Source organism: Mytilus edulis, chromosome 6 (genome assembly GCF_963676685.1).
Source record: "Mytilus edulis chromosome 6, xbMytEdul2.2, whole genome shotgun sequence".
NCBI classification, from domain to species: Eukaryota; Metazoa; Mollusca; class Bivalvia; order Mytilida; family Mytilidae; genus Mytilus; species Mytilus edulis.
The window spans coordinates 33,539,892-33,560,853 of record NC_092349.1 but is presented as its reverse complement, the minus strand read 5'-3'; the positions used below and the strand labels follow the sequence as shown (position 1 = coordinate 33,560,853).

The 20,962-nt window shown below is 31.4% G+C and overlaps 1 protein-coding gene across 4 annotated transcripts in view; it reads left to right on the top strand.

Moving 5' to 3' along the window:
• Nucleotides 1-20,962, top strand: part of LOC139527550 (ATP-binding cassette sub-family C member 9-like) — a 53,401-nt gene that overhangs the window by 18,456 nt on the left and 13,983 nt on the right. For 2 of the 4 annotated variants that reach the window (XM_071323057.1, XM_071323058.1), the window contains exons 13-28: nt 598-703; nt 1,517-1,612; nt 2,936-3,020; nt 3,894-3,974; nt 4,612-4,749; nt 5,545-5,669; nt 6,483-6,597; nt 7,515-7,532; nt 10,130-10,247; nt 13,845-14,122; nt 14,627-14,787; nt 15,263-15,332; nt 16,167-16,324; nt 17,026-17,118; nt 19,147-19,249; nt 20,721-20,834. In XM_071323057.1, the coding sequence (XP_071179158.1) occupies nt 598-703; nt 1,517-1,612; nt 2,936-3,020; nt 3,894-3,974; nt 4,612-4,749; nt 5,545-5,669; nt 6,483-6,597; nt 7,515-7,532; nt 10,130-10,247; nt 13,845-14,122; nt 14,627-14,787; nt 15,263-15,332; nt 16,167-16,324; nt 17,026-17,118; nt 19,147-19,249; nt 20,721-20,834 (1,859 nt within the window). The remainder of the gene's footprint in view (nt 1-597; nt 704-1,516; nt 1,613-2,935; nt 3,021-3,893; nt 3,975-4,611; nt 4,750-5,544; nt 5,670-6,482; nt 6,598-7,514; nt 7,533-10,129; nt 10,248-13,844; nt 14,123-14,626; nt 14,788-15,262; nt 15,333-16,166; nt 16,325-17,025; nt 17,119-19,146; nt 19,250-20,720; nt 20,835-20,962) is intronic. The other 2 variants (XM_071323059.1, XM_071323060.1) reach the window with 1 other exon arrangement.

Sequence of the window (20,962 nt, the reverse complement as noted above, 5' to 3'; positions counted from 1 at the left end):
AATAGACCAAAATTCATCTTTAATATTGAATTTGAATTGTATAAAATCAAAGTGTTATAAATTTAGATATGCACCCGCATAAGGTCAATTTCTATCCAATATAGCTCATATATTTTAAATTGCAAATGCCTAGAAGATTTTTTTAGACAGAGGTATCCATTAATTACATCAGAAACAGACTATGGATTCTCTTATATCAATTTCTATAGACTGATAAAAAATTGGTATTTTTCAAGAATGTATCTTTTTGTCATGTTCATGGTTTTAAATAATTCTGCAAACAAATCTAAGTTAAATTTGCATTTCATTAAACACTCAAATTTGTGGTTTACATAATATACTGATTTCTCAAAAAGAAGAAAAATGATATAAAATAAATGTAAAAAGTTATTTATTTCTTAAGTATGAGTAAAAGGACACATGAGGTAAAAATCAATGAGACAACAGCCCAATGACACAACACTCCCTCCTGTGCCACTTACAAAAAAAAGGACAAAAAACACTAAAACCATTAAAAATAATCTTATTCCAATAACTAATATGGAGAGTATTTTTTAGCCACAGAAATTGAGTGATATAATAATTTATACTCTTTAGGAAAGTTGACAATAATAGTTGGATCAGTGGGTTCAGGAAAGACGTCATTACTCAGTGCAATGTTGGGAGAGATGTTAACTGTCCAAGGAGAAGTTAGTTGGCACAAGTATGTAAATAAAGCCAGGTTTTACTGTTATGATTGAAAACTACAGTAATATTCTTAATCTATTGAATTTGCTAAACTAAAAATAGATCAATTTATATACAGTATGAAAATAAGAAGATGAGGTAGGATTGCTATTGAGACAACTTTCCACCAAAGTTCTAATTAAGTGGGTATAAGGATTTAAATGCAACTGTATGAGTAGTTTGATGCAGATTATATTTGAAAGAATTGATAGCTGTTGATGGAAACAATGCTTATGGGAAAAAGATCTATTCTTGTAATTTATTCCATAAAATATTGGACTTGTGCAAGAAATTTTTTAATTATATTTTTTTTAAGCAGTTGTGGAAATAAGAGGTTTTTTTTAACAAGCTATAAAAAAAATAGTAGATCAATTAACAGTGCTTGAATATTAAGGTAAACTTTGAATTTTTGAATAGATATTACTGTTAGGGACGACATCAAAAGTTCAATGAAGGATAAAAAACTTAATTCACATAGTTTTTTCACTGACCCCCACACCCCCCTCTTAACTTAATTTGGGAAAAATTGATTGACCAATAGGGATATATGTAAAATCGATTTTAGATTAACAAAACTTGCAGCAATGTTGACCCCCCACCCCCAAACTATTTGATTTAAGTTTTTTTATCCTACATCGATCTTTTATGTGAGTTGCCTTTTACAACAATGATGTATAAAGTCAAAAACAGGAGGAATACTAATAGATAGAAAATTTAGAAAGCAATTCAACACAGAAATTTTAGAGAATGGGTAATTTGGTAATACATGTGTACTTTGATTGTTTTTCAGGGGATCAAAACTAGCCTATGCAGCACAGAAAGCTTGGTTACTTCACGATACACTCAGGGATAATGTATTGTTTGGTCTCCCTTACACATGGAGAAGGTTTGTTACGTGAAACTTTAGAAAGGATAATATATTTTCTGCGAAAATGTTCATTGATTTAAAATTTAAAGCATTGTGAAAAAGGATAAAAGTTGTATTTGCAGACTTTATTCATAAAAAAAAGGATTTATACTTTTATGGATATCAAAATTTGCACTATTGTTAAAACAAATACATCTTAAAAAATTGTACCTTATTGCTTCCATCAATATAAGCATATAAAAATAGTAAGTGAATATTTGAAAGGACAAAACTGTCTTTATATTTTAAATTAACTGGTGGACAAGGAATGTCTCTTCTTTTTGGCCCAGGAAATAGAAAGGAAAGTATACTAAAAATTGAAATAGATATCCCAATCAAAATACCATATAATGTAATAAATGCCCCTTCCTCACCTAGGAATCAAACTTTGATGGAATAATAAGTTGCTTTTAGTCCATATGTTATTTTATAACCGTAAATGATGGGCTGTAGAGATAGGCAACTGTTACAAACTTCATGATATTTGATCAAATTAAAAATTTGAGATGAAATGTATAACAAAGATAGCTGAATAAATCATATAAGTATCTGAAACTTATCAGATGTCAATATGTCAATACGATAGTAGAGGGGCATTATGTTTTCTGGTCTGTGCGTCCGTTTGTTTGTCCGTCTGTCCCGCTTCAGGTTAAAGTTTTTGGTCAAGGTAGTTTTGATGAAGTTGAAGTCCAATCGACTTCAAACTTAGTATACATGTTCCCTATGATATGATCTTTTAAATTTTAATGCCAAATTAGAGGGTTTACCCCAATTTCACGGTCCACTGGATATAGAAAATAATAGTGCGAGTGGGGCATTTGTATACTGGGGACACATTCTTGTTTACAGAAGTTATTAAAACCTGTTTTGCATCATGTTATTTAATGTCAGATTTAGGTTCTGTAAACAAACTGTTTATTGCATTTAGCACTTTCTAATCTACTTTCGTGACTTTCAAATATATTTGATGTAGTAAAAATAGGAAAGATTAAAGTATTTTATAATTGCGACCGTTTATATTTGCGTTATTTACTTTAACACAAAAATAAATTGTTTATGAAAATTAGTTCATTCACAATATCTATATACTATATATTCTTTATTGTTTTCATGGATTTTGTGGGTACAGGTGAACCATAAATTCAAATGTTAAACAAATTACAGATTTTCTATAGGCTATACTAGAGAAGGGAAAACCTCGAAATCAAATGTCCAAGAATATGCAAGCTTTCCTCAACCCACAAAAATAAATGAATCCACATTTTATCTAGAATGATACCATGCTTGTTGATATCTTTTCAGATATAAAAGTGTGATTCACTCATGTGCTTTACAGCCAGATTTAGATATGTTACCATCTGGTGATTCTACAGAAATTGGTGAGAAGGTAAGTAAAATTATCCTGCAGCTCTTATTGCAAGAATTCTTAAGAGTAAAAATACTTGTAGGTCAACAACATTTCAGTATACTCAAGCTCGTAATATATTATAATTGTAAAGGGTACTTTTTGGTGTAAATATTCTCTCTTTTGTTGTTAATCTAAAACCATTATTGAACTTTTTTTGATGATTTAAGTTTTAATTGTCTCTGAAACACAAAAGAATGGTAAAAGGAGACTAATATTCACAATACTATTACACATTAAATCATGCCTGTTATAAAAAAAAGTTTTGAATTTCCTATACTGGTGATCTCATTTTCTACACTATACGTCAACCAGTGGTATTTTAGAAATGTTCCTTGGCACTGAAATCTTATCATGTGTTTTCAAATGTAAGGGGAAATACTATCATCCAGTTATCTTGATTTACTGTTTGATGGCTGTTTATCAATCATTTTTTTTGGCAAATTTCTAGTAAAAATGATATTCATATTCAGGTCAAAATGTGTCTATGTGATATGTATATCAACTCATCTTTGTACTAAAACAACAGGCTGTGATTTTAAAGAACTATTTCCTGAGGTTACAGTCTGCAGGAAGACATGTCACCCTGCCATAACACATTATTCTGACTCCAGGCTAATTATTCATTGCTCTAACTCCTTATGATGCATGCTTTCTGGAGAATCAGCAAGTACCAATTTTAAAGTCTTTGATTTGATCTCTTTCTAGATGGAGCCCACAACATCAGCATGCTACTACTAGACATCAAAGACAGTCAGTAACCATGATATATATGTACAAATGTACTAATTTTGTACCTTTTTGCAACAAATTGTCATAGACTTTAAACTATTTATTTTTGCTTTCATTTTATAGGGTATAAATCTAAGTGGAGGCCAGAAACAAAGAATAAGTATTGCCAGAGCCTTGTACTCCAAAGCTGATACAGTTTTATTGGTAAGATTACTTTGAATGCAATATGAAGAAATCTGTCTTAACCAAATGAAATGGTATTATTTATTTTTTTAGGACTAAAGTGTAGGAACTTGTATCTTAATCTACTGTGTAGCAATGGAGACTATTTACTATATAATTTACAGGTTGTGTTCATTTTAAATATTTGATGTTTAAGATAGGAAGAGAAAAAAATCAGATTCTGATGTCCAGCAAACTAATAGAAAAAAATATACATATTGAGGAATAATTTGATACAAAATAAGATGAAAAAATACTATACAATTAAAGTTATGATAATCCCTTCACTGTAGAGGAAAAGTAAAGCAAAACATTTGAACTTGTAAATACACTGTACAAAATAAAAAAAATAAAATACTGGGGAGATTCAGAAAGGCATCTCAAAATCTCAATTCTGGTTGGTTGTTAATATGAACACATATTTGCATTATAAGAATTGAAAACAATAATAATATGTATGCTCCGAAGCAATAAAAATTTGTTACAATGTCATTGAAATTCTGTTTAGATATTTACCAAATTACAACATGCCTTCCTTAGTTTCAGTTTATGTTTTAATGAATGAATCTTTTATAAGTCAATTTATTATTTATCGAAATTTAAATCTATTTTTGAACAGGATGATCCCTTTTCTGCATTGGATGCTCACGTAGGGAAGCATGTATTCGAGGAAGCCATTTTGAATCGCATGTTAAAGAAGAAAAGAACAGTAATTCTAGTCACCCATCAATTACAATACCTCAGCTATGCTAGTCATGTAGGTATATATGTGCTGCATTCTTGAAGAGGGTGTCACTTTTATGTAGTATAATTGACCCATAATGTGGCATTTTATTTAAAATAGGCGAAGTGTTTTCATAGAATATTTCAATTGTGATAATTACACAAATTTCAAATAGGAAATGTTGTGCTTCTATGGTAGATATATTTGTATGTATAAAATTCTTGAGATCAGAATTGGATGATAGGTATACCTCAATGAGACAGCAATTCAACAACACTTTAAATCTTCAAAAAGATATCAAAACTGTTTGCTTGACATCAGTGCAAGCTTACAAGATTCTGGATATAAAGGATTATGTACATGACTTGAATGGAATGGTGTATATATGTGTAAAAGTCTGATTTTTACTCCATTTTATGGACAAAACAGTTAAACTAGATGAGTTTCAGTCTCTAACACTTCAAATAGAATTCAACAGTTCTGTCTCGTTTAAACCAGACTGAACCAGTACAATTTGTTGCTTTTTATAAGAATAATATGTGGTATGATTGTCAATGAGATGAACTATATCCACCAGAGGCAAAATGATGTACATGGTTGTAGCAATTTTAAATCAATGTATGGCAAAATCAATATAGTATATATACTAAGCCATTAAAGGCTTGTGGCATAATATTTTTATTTTTATGTGGCATAATATTTTTATTTTTATTGGAATTGATGAAAAAATAAACTAGGATATGGAATCTGTAACCTTTTACGAAAGAAATAAAATCTGATACGTGTACCAATAAAAAATGTTCATCTTAAGTATTTATTTCTCAATAGGTAATTGTAATGAAAGAAGGTGGTATACAATACCAGGGTAAACTACATGATGTTAAAAAGGTCAATCCAGAGTTATATGAGTCCTGGAGGAAAGCTCTCAGGGAAGCATCAACCATTGAACCTAGGTAAGCAATCCTTAGTGTTTAGTTTTTATTTTTACAGCCGATTTCATTGAGTGTGTAGCCAAATGTAATATCGTTGGTTAGCTTGCTTGTTAGCTGAACCATGAAGTCATTATTAGGTCAGGTATAATACCCTACTTTCGAAGTAGCCTAGTCTGACATACAGATAGATGGGTTATCTGCTAGACTAGTCTACTCTTAAAGGTGGGTAGTTTACCTGACCTAACAATGATTTCACGGTTCAGTTAACAAGCAAGATAACCAAAGATAGTACCTTCGGCTTCACACTCAATGAAATCGACTGTAAAAGATTTTTTTACAAAGTTTACACCAGATTCATTATCATCCTAAATGCCTTATTTTGACCTGGTTTCAAGATTTTTATTCCAACATAGGGTGGATTATGATTTATGTCTATGCATCTGTCTATCTATCCATCTGTTCCTCTAATAAAGGGTTAAAGTTTTTAGTAGTTTATAAAGATGTGTCATATCAACTTGAAACTTAATTCGCATGATGTCAACTTAAAAATATTTTCCAAATAGGGTTTTTACCAATATTTTCCATGGAATTATGAGCAGAGCATGATGTCTTACAGACACACATTCTTATTTTCTTCATTTAAATCAGGTATGATCTTTATCCCAATCATGTTAATTTTCAAAAATCACAGTTTTAAATTTAATAATTTTTTTTATCCGCAACATATTCTTCCTATTTGATTCTAGACGTTAAACACCTATCCACAATCATCATCATAAATGTAATACTATATACAGGTATATGCTTTATTTTGACTTGTTTTCTTCTTTACAGAGAGAGTGAGCGACCATCAGAGAGTTCTACAGAAATGAGAGTGGGAAGTCCTCACTTGGAGGGAAGAAAACATAGCTATCCAAGTATTACTGAACTTCAACATCAATCATCAGTCGTAAGTCTATATATACAGTTCATAACGAATATATACATGTAGCTTCGTACTAGTTTGGATTTGCTTATTAGTTTTTTGCATTTTTTTTTTAATTTCAATATTTGAATCAAGAATTACTTTTGAAATTAGAATAACACAAGAGGCATGTGCTTTGAGTATACGTAGAAGAAGAAACTATTCATCTGTTTAGCAAACACTCTGCAGCAAGTAATAGAAACTTTAAAAATAAGTATCCCGAAATTAAAATAATTTATGAAAACACCATTAAAAAAATACTTTTACCTAATATTTTTTCTGAGTTCAACCACAACAATTTCCATTTCAATGGTAATCAATAATTAATAAGTTCTTGTAGCTATTTGTATAGAGTTGACCAGGAAAAGGGAAATTGGTTGAAAAATTCAATTTGAATTATTTATAGGTACATGATTAAACAATATTCCTTATACATGTAATTTCTAGTGTACACTGTTTCAGTGTATGCAGGAGAAACCAATTATGGGATGGGAACATGGAGGGGAACAGATTTATTTTAAATCATCGAAAACTTTAACAATTGACCCAAAAATTATGCAGAATACTAGAACCTAATATTGATAAATTTATTTTTAAAATTTAGAACATTTTCAATTTTATGGTTATCCCTATGTGGATAAGTGGAGTTACTTAGGTTTTTTTTTAAACTTTTTTTTTTATTTAATTAACTTATGTTTTATAATTTGATATTTAAAAAAAAATGTACTATTTATGTGTGAAAATTTCAACTTTGAACACATTGTTTAAGATACTATTATTAGGCACCATGACTTGATTTAAAATTAATTTGTATTATGAATTTTTTATGAAAAGTTTAGTTTTATAATCATTGAGTAGGACCCTAACTAGCATGCACCTTATATAACAGTTGTATTTTACAGAACGAGTCTCAATCCAAGGTAATTGATTATGAGTGATGAAAGATATTGTACAAAGATGCATGTTTTCTGTGGTGTACTGTTTATTGCAATCTAAATAATATACTTTTCTGTTTTCTTAACCAAGTTGTTGTAATGAGACATGTACATTTGGATCATTCTAAAAAATCATATTATTAAATCATTACAGATTAGTTATACTCTTTTAAATAAGTGGGGTATACGGTTTTACATCTGTCTGTCTGTCTGTCCGTCCATCTGTCCCATGAAGATTTTCTTCAGATATTTCTGAGGAACTACATCATTAGGATTTCTGAAATTCCGATTCAGGGTTTATATTTAAGTCAGCTTTACCAAGTGATGTGTTTTCAGTAACTGTAAATTCAGAAATTAATGGGTGCATTTATTATTGCAATTTTGTCATTTTGGACTAAAATGTGATTTTAATGTTTGCGATATTGATAAAAATCCGGTTAAATTCATTTAAAAAATTACAAAATGCAAGTCTTAATTATTGCCATTATAACACGGTAGCATTTTTCACAATAAAGAAAACATCGCAAGAACTTCCTGGGCAGGCTGGGTTATCATTAGCAAATAGTATCCCACAGTTTCACTTGTATTTTTAAAAGCCATATACTATATATGGTAATTTTAACATGGGTAGGCAATATATGTGTAAATAAATTTCTAACAATCAAAATATATTTGTTTAAGAAATAATTCTTTAATGCCATACGCCTTGCTAATTTCAACAAGGGTAGGCTTTATATTTGTAAATATAAAAAAGAAGATGTGGTGTGATTGCCAATGAGACAACTGTCCTCAAGAGACCAAAATGACACAGACATTAACAATTTATGTCACCGTATGGCCTTCAACAATGAGCAAAGACCATACCGCATAGTCAGCTATAAAAACTTGCTAACAAATGAAAATATAAATATGATTATTTTCTAATTGATTATTATTATTATTTTTTTCATCAAATTGCCAAACTGCCTTGAGGATGCATGCATATTGATGGTTGTTACATAGATTTTATCTCGTCAATAATATTCATTGACACATGTATTATAAATTTGTATTTCTTTTTCTTTAATTTTTGTATTCATTTATACTGGTTCTTTCCAGTTTGTTAAACCAATCATTATAAAATTTATTGGGCACTTTGAAATCATTATTTTCCACTTAATCATTACAGAAACCAGTTCTTTCACTTTACCACAATAACTGTTACATTTATCCACTTGCAATAGTTATAATAGTTAGGATAACAAAAAATATATTGTTAATAGACATAATATTGAGAATAAGTTATGTCAGATAATTCACAGAAATTTGAAAAGTTTGAAAATTTCAGTTCCCAAAACTAATTTACATCTTGCAATGAGTTAAATCACAGACACACATTCTCTACTTTTGTGCAGTATTTGTAGCTTAGAAACCTAGAAGTATGTTAAAAGTTTACCCTTTTAGCAAATGTTGATTAGAGTTAAATTTAGGTCACTATTGTGGAAATTTTTATTTTCGTGAGTACCAATTTTCATAGATTGAGGAAATATGTATAATTTGCATGAATATTTCATATTGGTGTCTTACAAAATTATATACCAGCCTCTGGAAACATATTGTACTTTTTTGAACATTTAAATTCTTGGTTTCCTTTTTCCAATAACATCAACAGAATTTGGTACACCATGAATAATAAGAAATTCACAGTAAGAAAATAATTTCATAGGCTAGGCCTCAGATTTTCATATTTATTAAAATTTCACATTTTTTAAAGCTTGAATTAAGCAAATAGAGTACCAGTAGTGTCCTCTATACAGAGTGGTGAATATAAAAAAGAAGATGTGGTATGATTGCCAATGAGACAACTCTCAACAAGAGACCAAAATAACACAGAAATTAACAACTATAGGTCACCGTACTGCCTTCAACAATGAGCAAATCCCATACCGCATAGTCAGATATAAAAGACCCTGAAATGACAATGTAAAACAATTCAAACGAGAAAACTAACGGCCCTATTTTAAAAAATGAACAAAAAAAAAATATGCAACACATAAGCAAACTACAACCACTGAATTACAGGCTCCTGACTTGGGTCGGCACATATATACATAATGTGGTGGGGTTAAACATGTTAGCGGGATCCCAACCCTCCCCCTAACCTGGGACAGTGTTATAACAGTACAACATAAGAATGAACTATAAAAATCAGTTGAAATCCATTTTTTAGATCTAGATCATAAGGAGTTAAATTTAAAAAATTAGCATATTCAACGTATGTAGCCTGCAGGAAACTAAAATGCACAATGGAGACTTTAACAATATTTATTTTCTTCTTAACACCAAAATCAAAGTAAATTACATGCAATGTGATATGCAGCAACATTCTGTAAGTTGGAATGCTTTACAAAAAAAAATCCCAAGAAACAATGCTATGAAATTCTGATATTCCAACACAAAATTCAAAGTAAATTATTTTCATTTGGCTCTAATTATTATGAACCAGTGGTTCCAATACTTTAATGAAAAAATACATCACAAAAAAAAACATAATTTCAACACTTTAAGCAAATTTAATTATTTATATATACTGTATATTTCAGTCTTTCAGTTCCAATACATTAGGTCGTCAGTTGTCTCAGTTTTCTTACAATGAACAAGAAGAAGAACCAGTTATAGAGTTTAAGGAACAAGACGTTGAAGAAAATGAGGATTCTGAAGGTTTGATCAATAGTTTGCTTGGATACTTTTCCGTCATTTTTTTTTTTTTTTTATAAGTGAAGGTCAAGTTTTCCGCTATCCTTTGACACTATTTACGAGTATGGTCTTAAGGAAACGATGATAGTCCATCTGAAGGGGACAACAATGGCTGACCCGTGTTAAGAGAGAGCCATATCTCTTGCATGTAAAAGACACCCTTGTAGATTTTGAAAAATAGCAGGCGAATGCTGCTACAAGGCAGCACTCGCACCCACAAAGTGGAGAGGGATTAATATAAGTTGCAATAACTTGTTTCCCAATCGACTATAAATAAATATGTTTAATATAAACAAACTTAAAAAAATTCCAACACTTGAAATATTTAAAAGTTTTTTTTCAACTCCTAAACATTTGCTAAAGCGACAAAAATGGCAAGATTTATATAGTTTACAGTAAGTTTATAGATGTGTGCCTTAGGGTAATAAGATTTAATGGGAAACAAAAGGACATATGGCTCACACAAAATTCCTACACACACACACAAAATCAAAGGAACAACTTTTAACTGGCTTTTTTTGAAGGAAACATTAGTTTATTACAATGATTTTTGGATTATTTGTGATCATACTTAACTGTACAATTAATGAAAGCATCATTTCTGCTGTGTTGGTCAGAACATCATAATTTAAAAGAAATCTGAAGTTTTCATTTGTAGATTTGTTTAATTGAAGTAGTGCCCTGCTGTTTGCTACAATTACATTTCTTTAAGACATAAGTAACTAAATTAGAATACATTTTTTACAATAAATAAACACATGCCCAGTTTGTTATTTCACTAAAACAGTTATTTGATGATAATAAAACTGAGAATGGAAATGGGGATGTGTCAAAGAGACAACAACCCGACCATAGAACAGACAACAGCAGATTGATTGATTGATTGTTGGTTGCTTTACGCCGCATTAGCAGACAACAGCAGAAGGTCACCAATAGGTCTTCAATGCAGCGAGAAATTCCCGCACCAGGAGGCGTCCTTCAGCTGGCTCCTATACAAATATAACTACTAGTTCAGTGGTAATGAACGCCATACTAAACTCCAAATTATACACAAGAAACTAAAATTAAAAATAATACAAGACTAACAAAGGCCAGAGGCTTCTGACTTGGGACAGGCCCAAAAATGCGGTGGGGTAAAACATGTATATCAGATCTCAACCCCCCCCCCCCCCCCCCCTATACCTCTAGCCAATGTAGAAAAGTAAACGCATAACAATACACACTTTAAAATTCAGTTCAAGAAAAGTTTGAGTCTGATGTCAGAAGATGTAACAAAAGAAAATAAACAAAATGACAATAATACATAAATAACAACAAACTACTAGCAGTTAACTGACATGCCAGCTCCAGACTTCAATTAAACTGATTGAAAGATTATGTCTTCATCATATGAATATCAGGCATAATCCCTCTTGTTAGGGGTTTAGTATCATACCATCATAACATATATGAGAAGAACATAACCCGTGTCATGCCAACAACTGGTTTTTATACAACCGCAAAAAAATTTTTTTTTATATATTGGTATGACGTCGGCGTCGGCGTCTGAAGTCATTTGGTTTTTTGCACTATAACTTTAGTGTAAGTAAATAGAAATCTATGAAATTTAAACACAAGGTTTATGACCATAAAAGGAAGGTTGGGATTGATTTTGGGAGTTTTGGTCCCAACAGTTTAGGAATTAGGGGTCAAAAGGGTCCAAAATAAACTTTGTTTGATTTCATCAAAAAATGAATTATTGGGGTTCTTTGATATGCCAAATCTAATAGTGTATTTAGATTCTTAATTTTTGGTCCTGTTTTCAAATTGGTCTACATTAAGGTCCAAAGGGTCCAAAATTAAAGTTAGTTTGATTTTAACAAAAATTGAATTCTTTGGGTTCTTTGATATGCTTTAGATTTTTAATATTTGGGCCTGGTTATCAAATTGGTCTAAAGGGTCTAACATTATTTGATTTCATAAAAAATTGAATTCTTGGGGTTCTATGATATGCTGAATCTAACCATGTATTTAGATTTTGGATATTGGACCATAATATAATAGGTAAATGTCAAATTAAATTTTTTTTTAAAAGTTTAAGTTCTTAGACCACATTCATTCTGTGTCAGAAACCTATGTTGTGTCAACTATTTAATCACAATCCAAATTCAGAGCTGTATCAAGCTTAAATGTTGTGTCCATACTTGCCCCAACTGTTCAGGGTTTGACCTCTGTGGTCGTATAAAGCTGTGCCCTGCGGAGCATCTGGTTAAATAAATGTGTTTAGTTCCAATGCAAAGACCCTATAAGTGAATCAATATTAAAGGAGTAGGTCCAGTAAGACCCCTTTTTGGCCCCAAAATATAGCAGTTTTACAAAATTGTTAAAATGTAAACTTTTAGTCATTTATTGGATAGTAGAAAGGTTCTGCTACATAAATATGGGCTCTTTTTGCCAATACAATGCACATATATTGAGAACTAGCACCATTAATTCATGCTAAATTACTGAAATCTTCACAATTCCAGCATTTTAGTTAAATTTTAGACGGTTTCCGTGTCAAACGAAAGTGGCCGCATTCGTGTTCATCCAAAATATTGAAATGGAAGTTATATTTAATGATAATACATAACATATATAAAGATTGAGGATGAACACGGATGCAGCCACTTTCGTTTTTGACAAAAACCATCTGAAAAGTGACATTTTTTCGCATATTTGGTAGATTTCTCATATTTGAGCCAGCATCGGATCGTTTTTAATCACTAAATAAGTTAAAATCTTTCACATAAATTAATTGCATCATATGAAATAGACACTTAAGTGTTTAAAAAGTGGTCAAAATCTTTCGTCAGATGAAACTGAAATTTGAGGCCAAAATCGGTCCTTACCGGACCTACTCCTTTGTTATTTTTATGCCCCACCTACGATAGTAGAGGGGCATTATGTTTTCTGGTCTGTGCGTCCGTTCGTACGTCCGTCTGTTCGTTCGTCTGTTCGTTCGTCCGTTCGTTCGTCCGTCTGTCCCGCTTCAGGTTAAAGTTTTTGGTCAAGGTAGTTTTTTATGAAGTTGAAGTCCAATCAACTTGAAACTTAGTATACATGTGCCCTATGATATGATCTTTCTAATTTAAATGCCAAATTATAGTTTTGACCCCAATTTTACGGTTCACTGAACATAGAAAATGATAGTGCAAATTTCAGGTTAAAGTTTTTGGTCAAGGTAGTTTTTGATAAAGTAGAAGTCCACTCAACTTGAAACTTAGTATACATGTTCCCTTTTATAAGATCATTCTAATTTTAATGCCAAATTAGAGAATTTATTCCAATTTCACGGTCCACTAAACATAGAAAATGATAGTGCGAGTGGGGCATCCGTGTACTGTGGACACATTCTTGTTTAGCTCTACATAACAAAAATCTTAGAAATAAAGATTAGGTAAAAAGATCTAAAAATAACTGTTAGAGATATGAACATAAATTTGAAACAGCTATTTTGACAACCAAAAAAACCCTAGATATTTAAAGATTTATTTTTTTCAATGGAAACTAGTTTTCTTATCAACAAAGATTATTTTACAGCTTCACCATTGAAGAGCAATACTGCTGAAAAAGATGGCAAATTGATAAAGAAAGAGCACCAGGAGAAAGGGGCAGTGAAGGCCATTGTATACTTACATTATGTCAAAGCCTGTGGTACTGCTTGTGTTATACTGGTACTGTCCCTACTGGTATCCTATTATGCTTTATTAGTTGGTAGTAATTTCTGGCTGTCTGTGTGGAGTGAAGATTCTACGGAGTTTAATACACAGCTAAAAGCATTCCGGCAGCTAGGAAATAACACCAATATGACTGCACCTGTAAGTTAATCTAAGGGGAGATAACCGATGGGAATATTTTGATCATGTGACTTTTATTGTTGTCTTGAAACTTTTGTATAGTGTATTCATTTGCATATTGAATGTTTCTAAAATGGAATTTACCAAAATTGATTTGATTTATACACACAATCTCTATACAAATGTAAAACATCAAGAGCCAAGAAACAAAGCTATGATTGCTGGTCTTCATCTTAATGTCACAGTGAAGCATGAAGAAAATTTGTTACAGCTCTGCAAATTAGTGATAAGCTCAAGCAACTTTTTACGCAGAACTACTTGCAATCACACAACATCTATGCTTTAAATATAAGCTGTTTGGTTATATTAACAGATTATATATATATTCTATAAGTACAAAGAAGATTGCAGAAATTTCTTTTTACCAATATCTTCTGTATTTTATTTATGCAGGTATTTTTTCTATATATTGAATAACAAGTTATAGACACACCTGGTTGCTTATTAATTTTGCTGTATTTTCAGGTATTTAACAACACTTATTACACCAATATCTATGTGGCATTATCTGTAGGAGGGATCATGGCAGCTTTATTGGCTGGTCTGGTCCTCTATGTTGTTGGGATTAGGGCATCTAGAAATCTACACAAGTTGATGTTAGATACAATTCTGCATGTACCTGGGAGGTAAGAATTCTGATATCAATACAATGTAATATATAGTCCATAAATGAAATCAACAGACAAATAATTTACTTTAAAGTCATATAAGAATTTCTTTTATAATATAATTTAAAAACAATTCAATTTTCTAATTCTTTTAATAAAATTATTCAAGCACATTGTTGTTGGCATAAAATAATACAATAAGACCATGTTTAAAAAAAATCTTCGTTTGATGTTGCCTACCCATGCCTTGCAGGGTTTGTTAGCACACATTGTAGGTAGGGATGTTGGGTTTTTTTTGCCAACGAATTAAGTTACATGTTTTAGACAAGAAAAAGACACGAAAGCAGGAAAAAATCATTAAACAAAAATTGAACTGATCTGAATCATAGAATTTCTCGGGTAATATGCTTTTTAGGTTGGTAGCTATATATTGGTAGGCAACAATATATATGGTCAAGTGTAATTGCTTTAATACATAATTATCGTTTTACAGATTCTTTGACACAAATCCCAGTGGAAGAATTATCAACAGATTTTCTAATGATATGGGACAAGTGGATCAGGTAATATATTATTCAAAAACTAGAAATTTTTAAATTCCTAGATATTTTATTACAGGTCTGCAAAAATTTTGACAGGTTTACAAAAAAAAATACCTTCCATATAAGAAGATGTGGTATGAGTACAGATGAGACAACTCTCTATCTAAGTCACAACTTGTTAAAAAGTAAACCATTATAGGTCAAGGTACAGCACTCAACACAGATCCTTGGCTCACACCAAACAGCAAGCTATAAAGGGCCTCAAAATGATTAGTGAGAAACAATTCAAACCGGAAAACCAACGGTCTAATATATATAAAACTTGCAAATAAAATATTTTTAGCAATTCATGAAAATGAAAATAAATAGTTTTCCATAACACTAGTATATATTGATAGGGTGTCAATTGAAGAATCAAAAAAGCAAAAAAAATAAAGGGGTCAATGTGCTTGTTTTTCGCTATATTAGCCATTGGAATTTTGGTGTGAAAATGTTCTCTCTTGATTTTTCATAGCTTTATCATTGACCGGTTAAAGTTCTCAAAAACTATTAGAAAATAAAAATTGTATAAGACTTTTACAAATGAATAATAATAATACATGTAAAAGATTTATAAAAAGAAAAACGGGGGTCCATGGGCAAAATTTTTTAAGGCATTCAAATGGATAAAACCAGAGGATTTCCAAAATCTGACAAAAATTCCAAAACATGACAAGCAAACATTTTATGCTTGTATGCATACATTGGCAAAGCACCAAATTACAGAATTGATGAAAATACTTTTCCTCCTTCCAGGAAATTGATAGATGAATCAACAGCCTTTTGTGAAGTAATATGTATCATTTTATTTTTCAGAAACTACCAAATATTTTGGATAACTTTCTAGGCTGTTTATTTACCACACTATGTGCTGTGATTGTCAATACTATAACCACGCCATACTTTCTATTAGCTGCCATACCTCTGTTTATACTGTATTATCTCATACAATTGTTCTTCAGAGCTTCGGCTAGGTAAGTGTTTAGCCCTTGACTGTTTGTTGTCTGTTTGACACATTCCCCATTGCCATTTTAATTTTATAAGGGGTAGAAAACCATATATGTGTAATAAAAAAAAATATGAAGATATCGTATGACTTCCAATTATATAACTATCTAACAGAGTCTAAATAACATGGATTTAAATAGTCAGCCTTTGATTAGAATGAACATATTTCATACCTGGGGCCTCAGTGGCCGTGTGGTCTAAGTAGTTACTACTGTAATCACTAGCCAGTCAACACTGAGGTTGTGAGTTCCAACCCTGCTCATGCTGGTGCACTCCACGCCATTCTTAATTGACTAGGATTGTTAATTTTCTTATCAAAGGTTGATGGTTTTCTCCGGCCACTCCAGCTTCCTCCACCAATAAAAACTGGCCGCCACGAAACAGTCTGAATGTGGTGCTTAAAAGTGGCGTTAAACAACATAAATCAAATCAAATCATTGCATACCTAACAGTATGTGACAGGGTTTAATATGAATGAGAGTCCTCAAACTCCTAAACCTGGAACAAAAGTAAAACCAATTTTCTTTTTGCTCAACATATCATTTTTGGGAATTTACCAAAATAAAAAATATTTACCGTAAATCTTATTTTTAAGATTTTCCAGAGCCAAGAAAATAACTGCTAAATAAATTACAATGATACAGTTTATATGCACTTTGTTTTGTAGAGAGTTACAAAGATTAGATAATACAACAAAATCACCAATATTTTCACATTTCTCAGAAACATTAAATGGACTACAGACTATTAGGGCATACAGGTAAAGTATATTTATTATTCAGTTTTCTGAGGTCTAATTTAAAAAACATAACAGACATGCTTTTACTTTGTGTCTGTATGTCTGTCTATGTTATCCTTATCAGGTAAAAATTTGGGTTTTAAGGTTGGCTGAAGTCGCATCAAGCTTGAAACTCAATTCATCTGTTGATTATGTATTGATCTTCTAAATACATATACAACGTTAAGGAATTGGGCCCAGATTTCATTTTTACCAAGCATGGAAATGTGAGGGTGAGTAGTACATATTACGGACCTGTAATTTTTGTTAAACATTTTTGTCGAGCCTGCGACTTTTGTCGCAGAAAGCTCGACTTAGGGATAGTGATCGGACAACGGTGGCGGCATTAGCTAACTTCTAAAAAGCTTCATATTTTAGAAGATGGAAGACCTGGATGCTTTATACTTTGTATATGGATGCCTCATGTTACAAAGTTTCCGTCAGTCACATGTCCTCATTTTCATGGTTCAGTGACTACTTGAAAAGAAAGTTAAGATTTTTTGTAATGTTAAATTCTCTTATTATAAGTAATAGGATAACTATATTTGGTATGTGCGTACCTTGCAAGGTCCTCATTCCTGTCAGTCAGTTTTCACTTGACCTCGACCTCTTTTCATGGATCAGTTAACAAGGTTAAGTTTTGGTGGTCAAGTCCATATCTCAGATACTATGAGCAATATGTCCAGTATATTCGGTGTATGGAAGCACTGTAAGGTGTACATGTCCAACTGGCAGGTGTCATCTGACCTTGACCTCATTTTCATGGTTCAGTGGTTATAGTTAAATTTTTGCGTTTTGGTCTGTTTTTTTCTTATACTGTATCCGATAGGTCTACTATATTTGGTGTATAGAATGATTGTAAGGTGTACATGTCTAACTGTTAGGTGTCATCATCTGACCTTGACCTCATTTTTATGGTTCAGTGGTCAAAGTCAAGTTTTGGAGTTTTGGTCTTTTTTCTAATACTATATGCAATAGGTCAACTATATTTGGTGTATAGAAATATTTTATGATCTATATGTCAGTCGCGCAGGTTTTATTTGACCTTGACCTCATATACATGGTTCATTGCTCAGTGTTAAGTTTTGGTGTTTTAATCTGTTTTTCAAAAACAATAAACAATAGGTCAACTATATTTGTTGTATGGAAAAAATTGTTAGCTGTACATGGCTGCCTGGTATGGTTCATCTTACCTTGACCTATTGTCATGGTTCATTGGTTTATGTGATAGTTGTAAAAAGCTTTATATTGAGGACTATCAACATAATATCAATGATTAGTAAAGAAGGCAAGACATTTCAGCATGTGCACTCTTGTTACATTTTGTTGCATTTAAATTGCCTTCATTGGAAACTTCTGAATCAGGTATTCCTTTTTATGCCTCACCTACGACAGTAGAGGGGCATTATGTTTTCTCGTCTGTGCGTCCGTTCGTCTGTTCGTCCGTCCGTCCGTCCGTCTGTCTGTCCCGCTTCAGGTTAAAGTTTTTGGTCAAGGTAGTTTTTGATGAAGTTAAAGTCCAATCAACTTGAAACTTAGTATACATGTGCCCTATGATATGATCTTTCTAATTTTAATGCCAAATTAGAGAATTTATTCCAATTTCACGGTCCACTAAACATAGAAAATGATAGTGCGAGTGGGGCATCTGTGTACTGTGGACACATTCTTGTTTCACAATGATTTCAAGTTCAATAATCTTTATGAAAATAAGGAGATTGGATATGATTGCCAATGGGACAACTATTTATCACATACCAAAGTACCTCTAGCCGATGTAGAAAAAACAAACACAGTAAAACTCAGTCGTACAAAAATATCAGTCCAATGTCAGATTAGGTAACAAATGAAACTAAGCAAAATGACAATGATACAAAAGTTAACAAAGAACTACTAGCAGTTACTAACATGCTAGGTCCAGACCTCAATAAAAATATTGAAAGAACAACCATCAATAGCTGTTAAAAAATATAAGTTACAAATAATTATTATAAACATGTTTCTTTTCAGGGCAGAGAAAAGATTTTTTTCCAAAGTGATGAATTTAATAAACAAAAACAACACACCATTTTTATATATGCATACAGCTAATAGATGGTTAGGTGTAAATTTGGTAAGTAATATGACAATTTCTCTCTTTTTTAATTTATTACTAAATCAATGGTTTACAATGGTATGAATTAAACTTTTTGTCTGAAATCATGCCAGCTTTTTTAATGTCCAACCTGTTTACACTCAGTACTCTTACAATTTATAAAAATTAAGTTTACAACAAATTTATACCTTCCACCTATTTAATATGACCTTTTATTTCAAATTTTCATGTCAGTCCAAAGTGGTCTGCCTAAAGTATCAATTTATTTGCCAGGGTTGATGATAATGTTATTCCCATAACACACAATGATTCTTGTATAAAAATGTCGTTATGATAAACGTTGTATCTAGCCCTTTCTATGCTATCAACATGAAAATCTTTCATGGTTTGTTGTTTGAAATGAAATAATACTAATTTGGAATTTTTTGCGATGCTTTTATTGATGCAAAAGTTGAGACAGGATAGGTTTTGCAACATTAAAAATTTTCGTTTTAAATTGTAAAAGCGTTTGTATGCAGCAATTCCTGAATTTGCAATCATTAAGGTGGTACCCAACACTTGAACTAAAATTAATTTGGCTCGTTTAATTTTCTTAAAATTTTGACAAAGTATTTACTTTGACCCTTTTACAAAAATATAAAAATTTCAAAAAATTTGAACCAATTGTTTTATCAGAAAAATTACACTGGTTATATAGCAGTTTGACAAACACTTATTTTGATCATTGAGAAGCTTTATATTCCTTTTACAACACAACATCATTAAAACTTTAAGCTAACTTTACAGAGTTATCTCCCTGTAGTGTTAGGTACCACCTTAATCTCATATTTCTATAAAGGAGTAGGTCCGGTAAGGATCGATTTTGGCCTCAAATTTCAGGTTCATCTGACGAAAGATTTTGACCACTTTTTAAACACTTAAGTGTCTATTTCATTTGAATCAATTAATTTATGTGAAAGATTTTAACTGATTTAGTCATTAAAAACAACCCGATTCAAGCTCAAATATGAAAAATCTACCAAATATGCCGAAAAATGTCACTTTTCAGATGATTTTTGTCAAAAATGAAAGTGGCCGCATCCGTGTTCATCCTCAACCTTTATATATGTTATGTATTATCATAAAATACAACTTACATTTCAATAATAAGGATGAACACGAATGCGGCCACTTTCGTTTCACACGAAAACTGTCTAAAATTTAACTAAAATGCTAGAATTGTGAAGATTTCAGTAATTTAGCATGACTTAATGGTGATAGTACCCGATATATGTGCATTGTATTGTCAAAAACAGCCCATATTTATGTAGCAGAAGCATTCTACTGTCCAATAAATAACTAAAAGTTTACATTTTAACAATTTTGTAAAACTGCTATATTTTGGGGCCAAAAAGGGGTCTTACTGGACCTACTCCTTTTACAAGGATCATAACAATAAATTTCTAAATTTACAGAGTCTAATTAGTAAATGTATTTTTTTCTTTCCAAGGATTATTTAGGGTCAATCCAAGTTTTATTTGCTGCTGTAGTAACACTATCCAGCTGTCTGGCAGGCAGTACATCACCTGCATTTGTTGGTCTAGGAATAACATATGCTTTACAGGTATATATTAACTGTGAACCTTCATCTTTTTGTATAGTGATCACCAATCTGTGATTTTCAACCCTACTTGTGGCAAGATGTGTTTGACTCGGGTCTTAATTGAGTAAGAATGCCAGTTTTAATGCTGA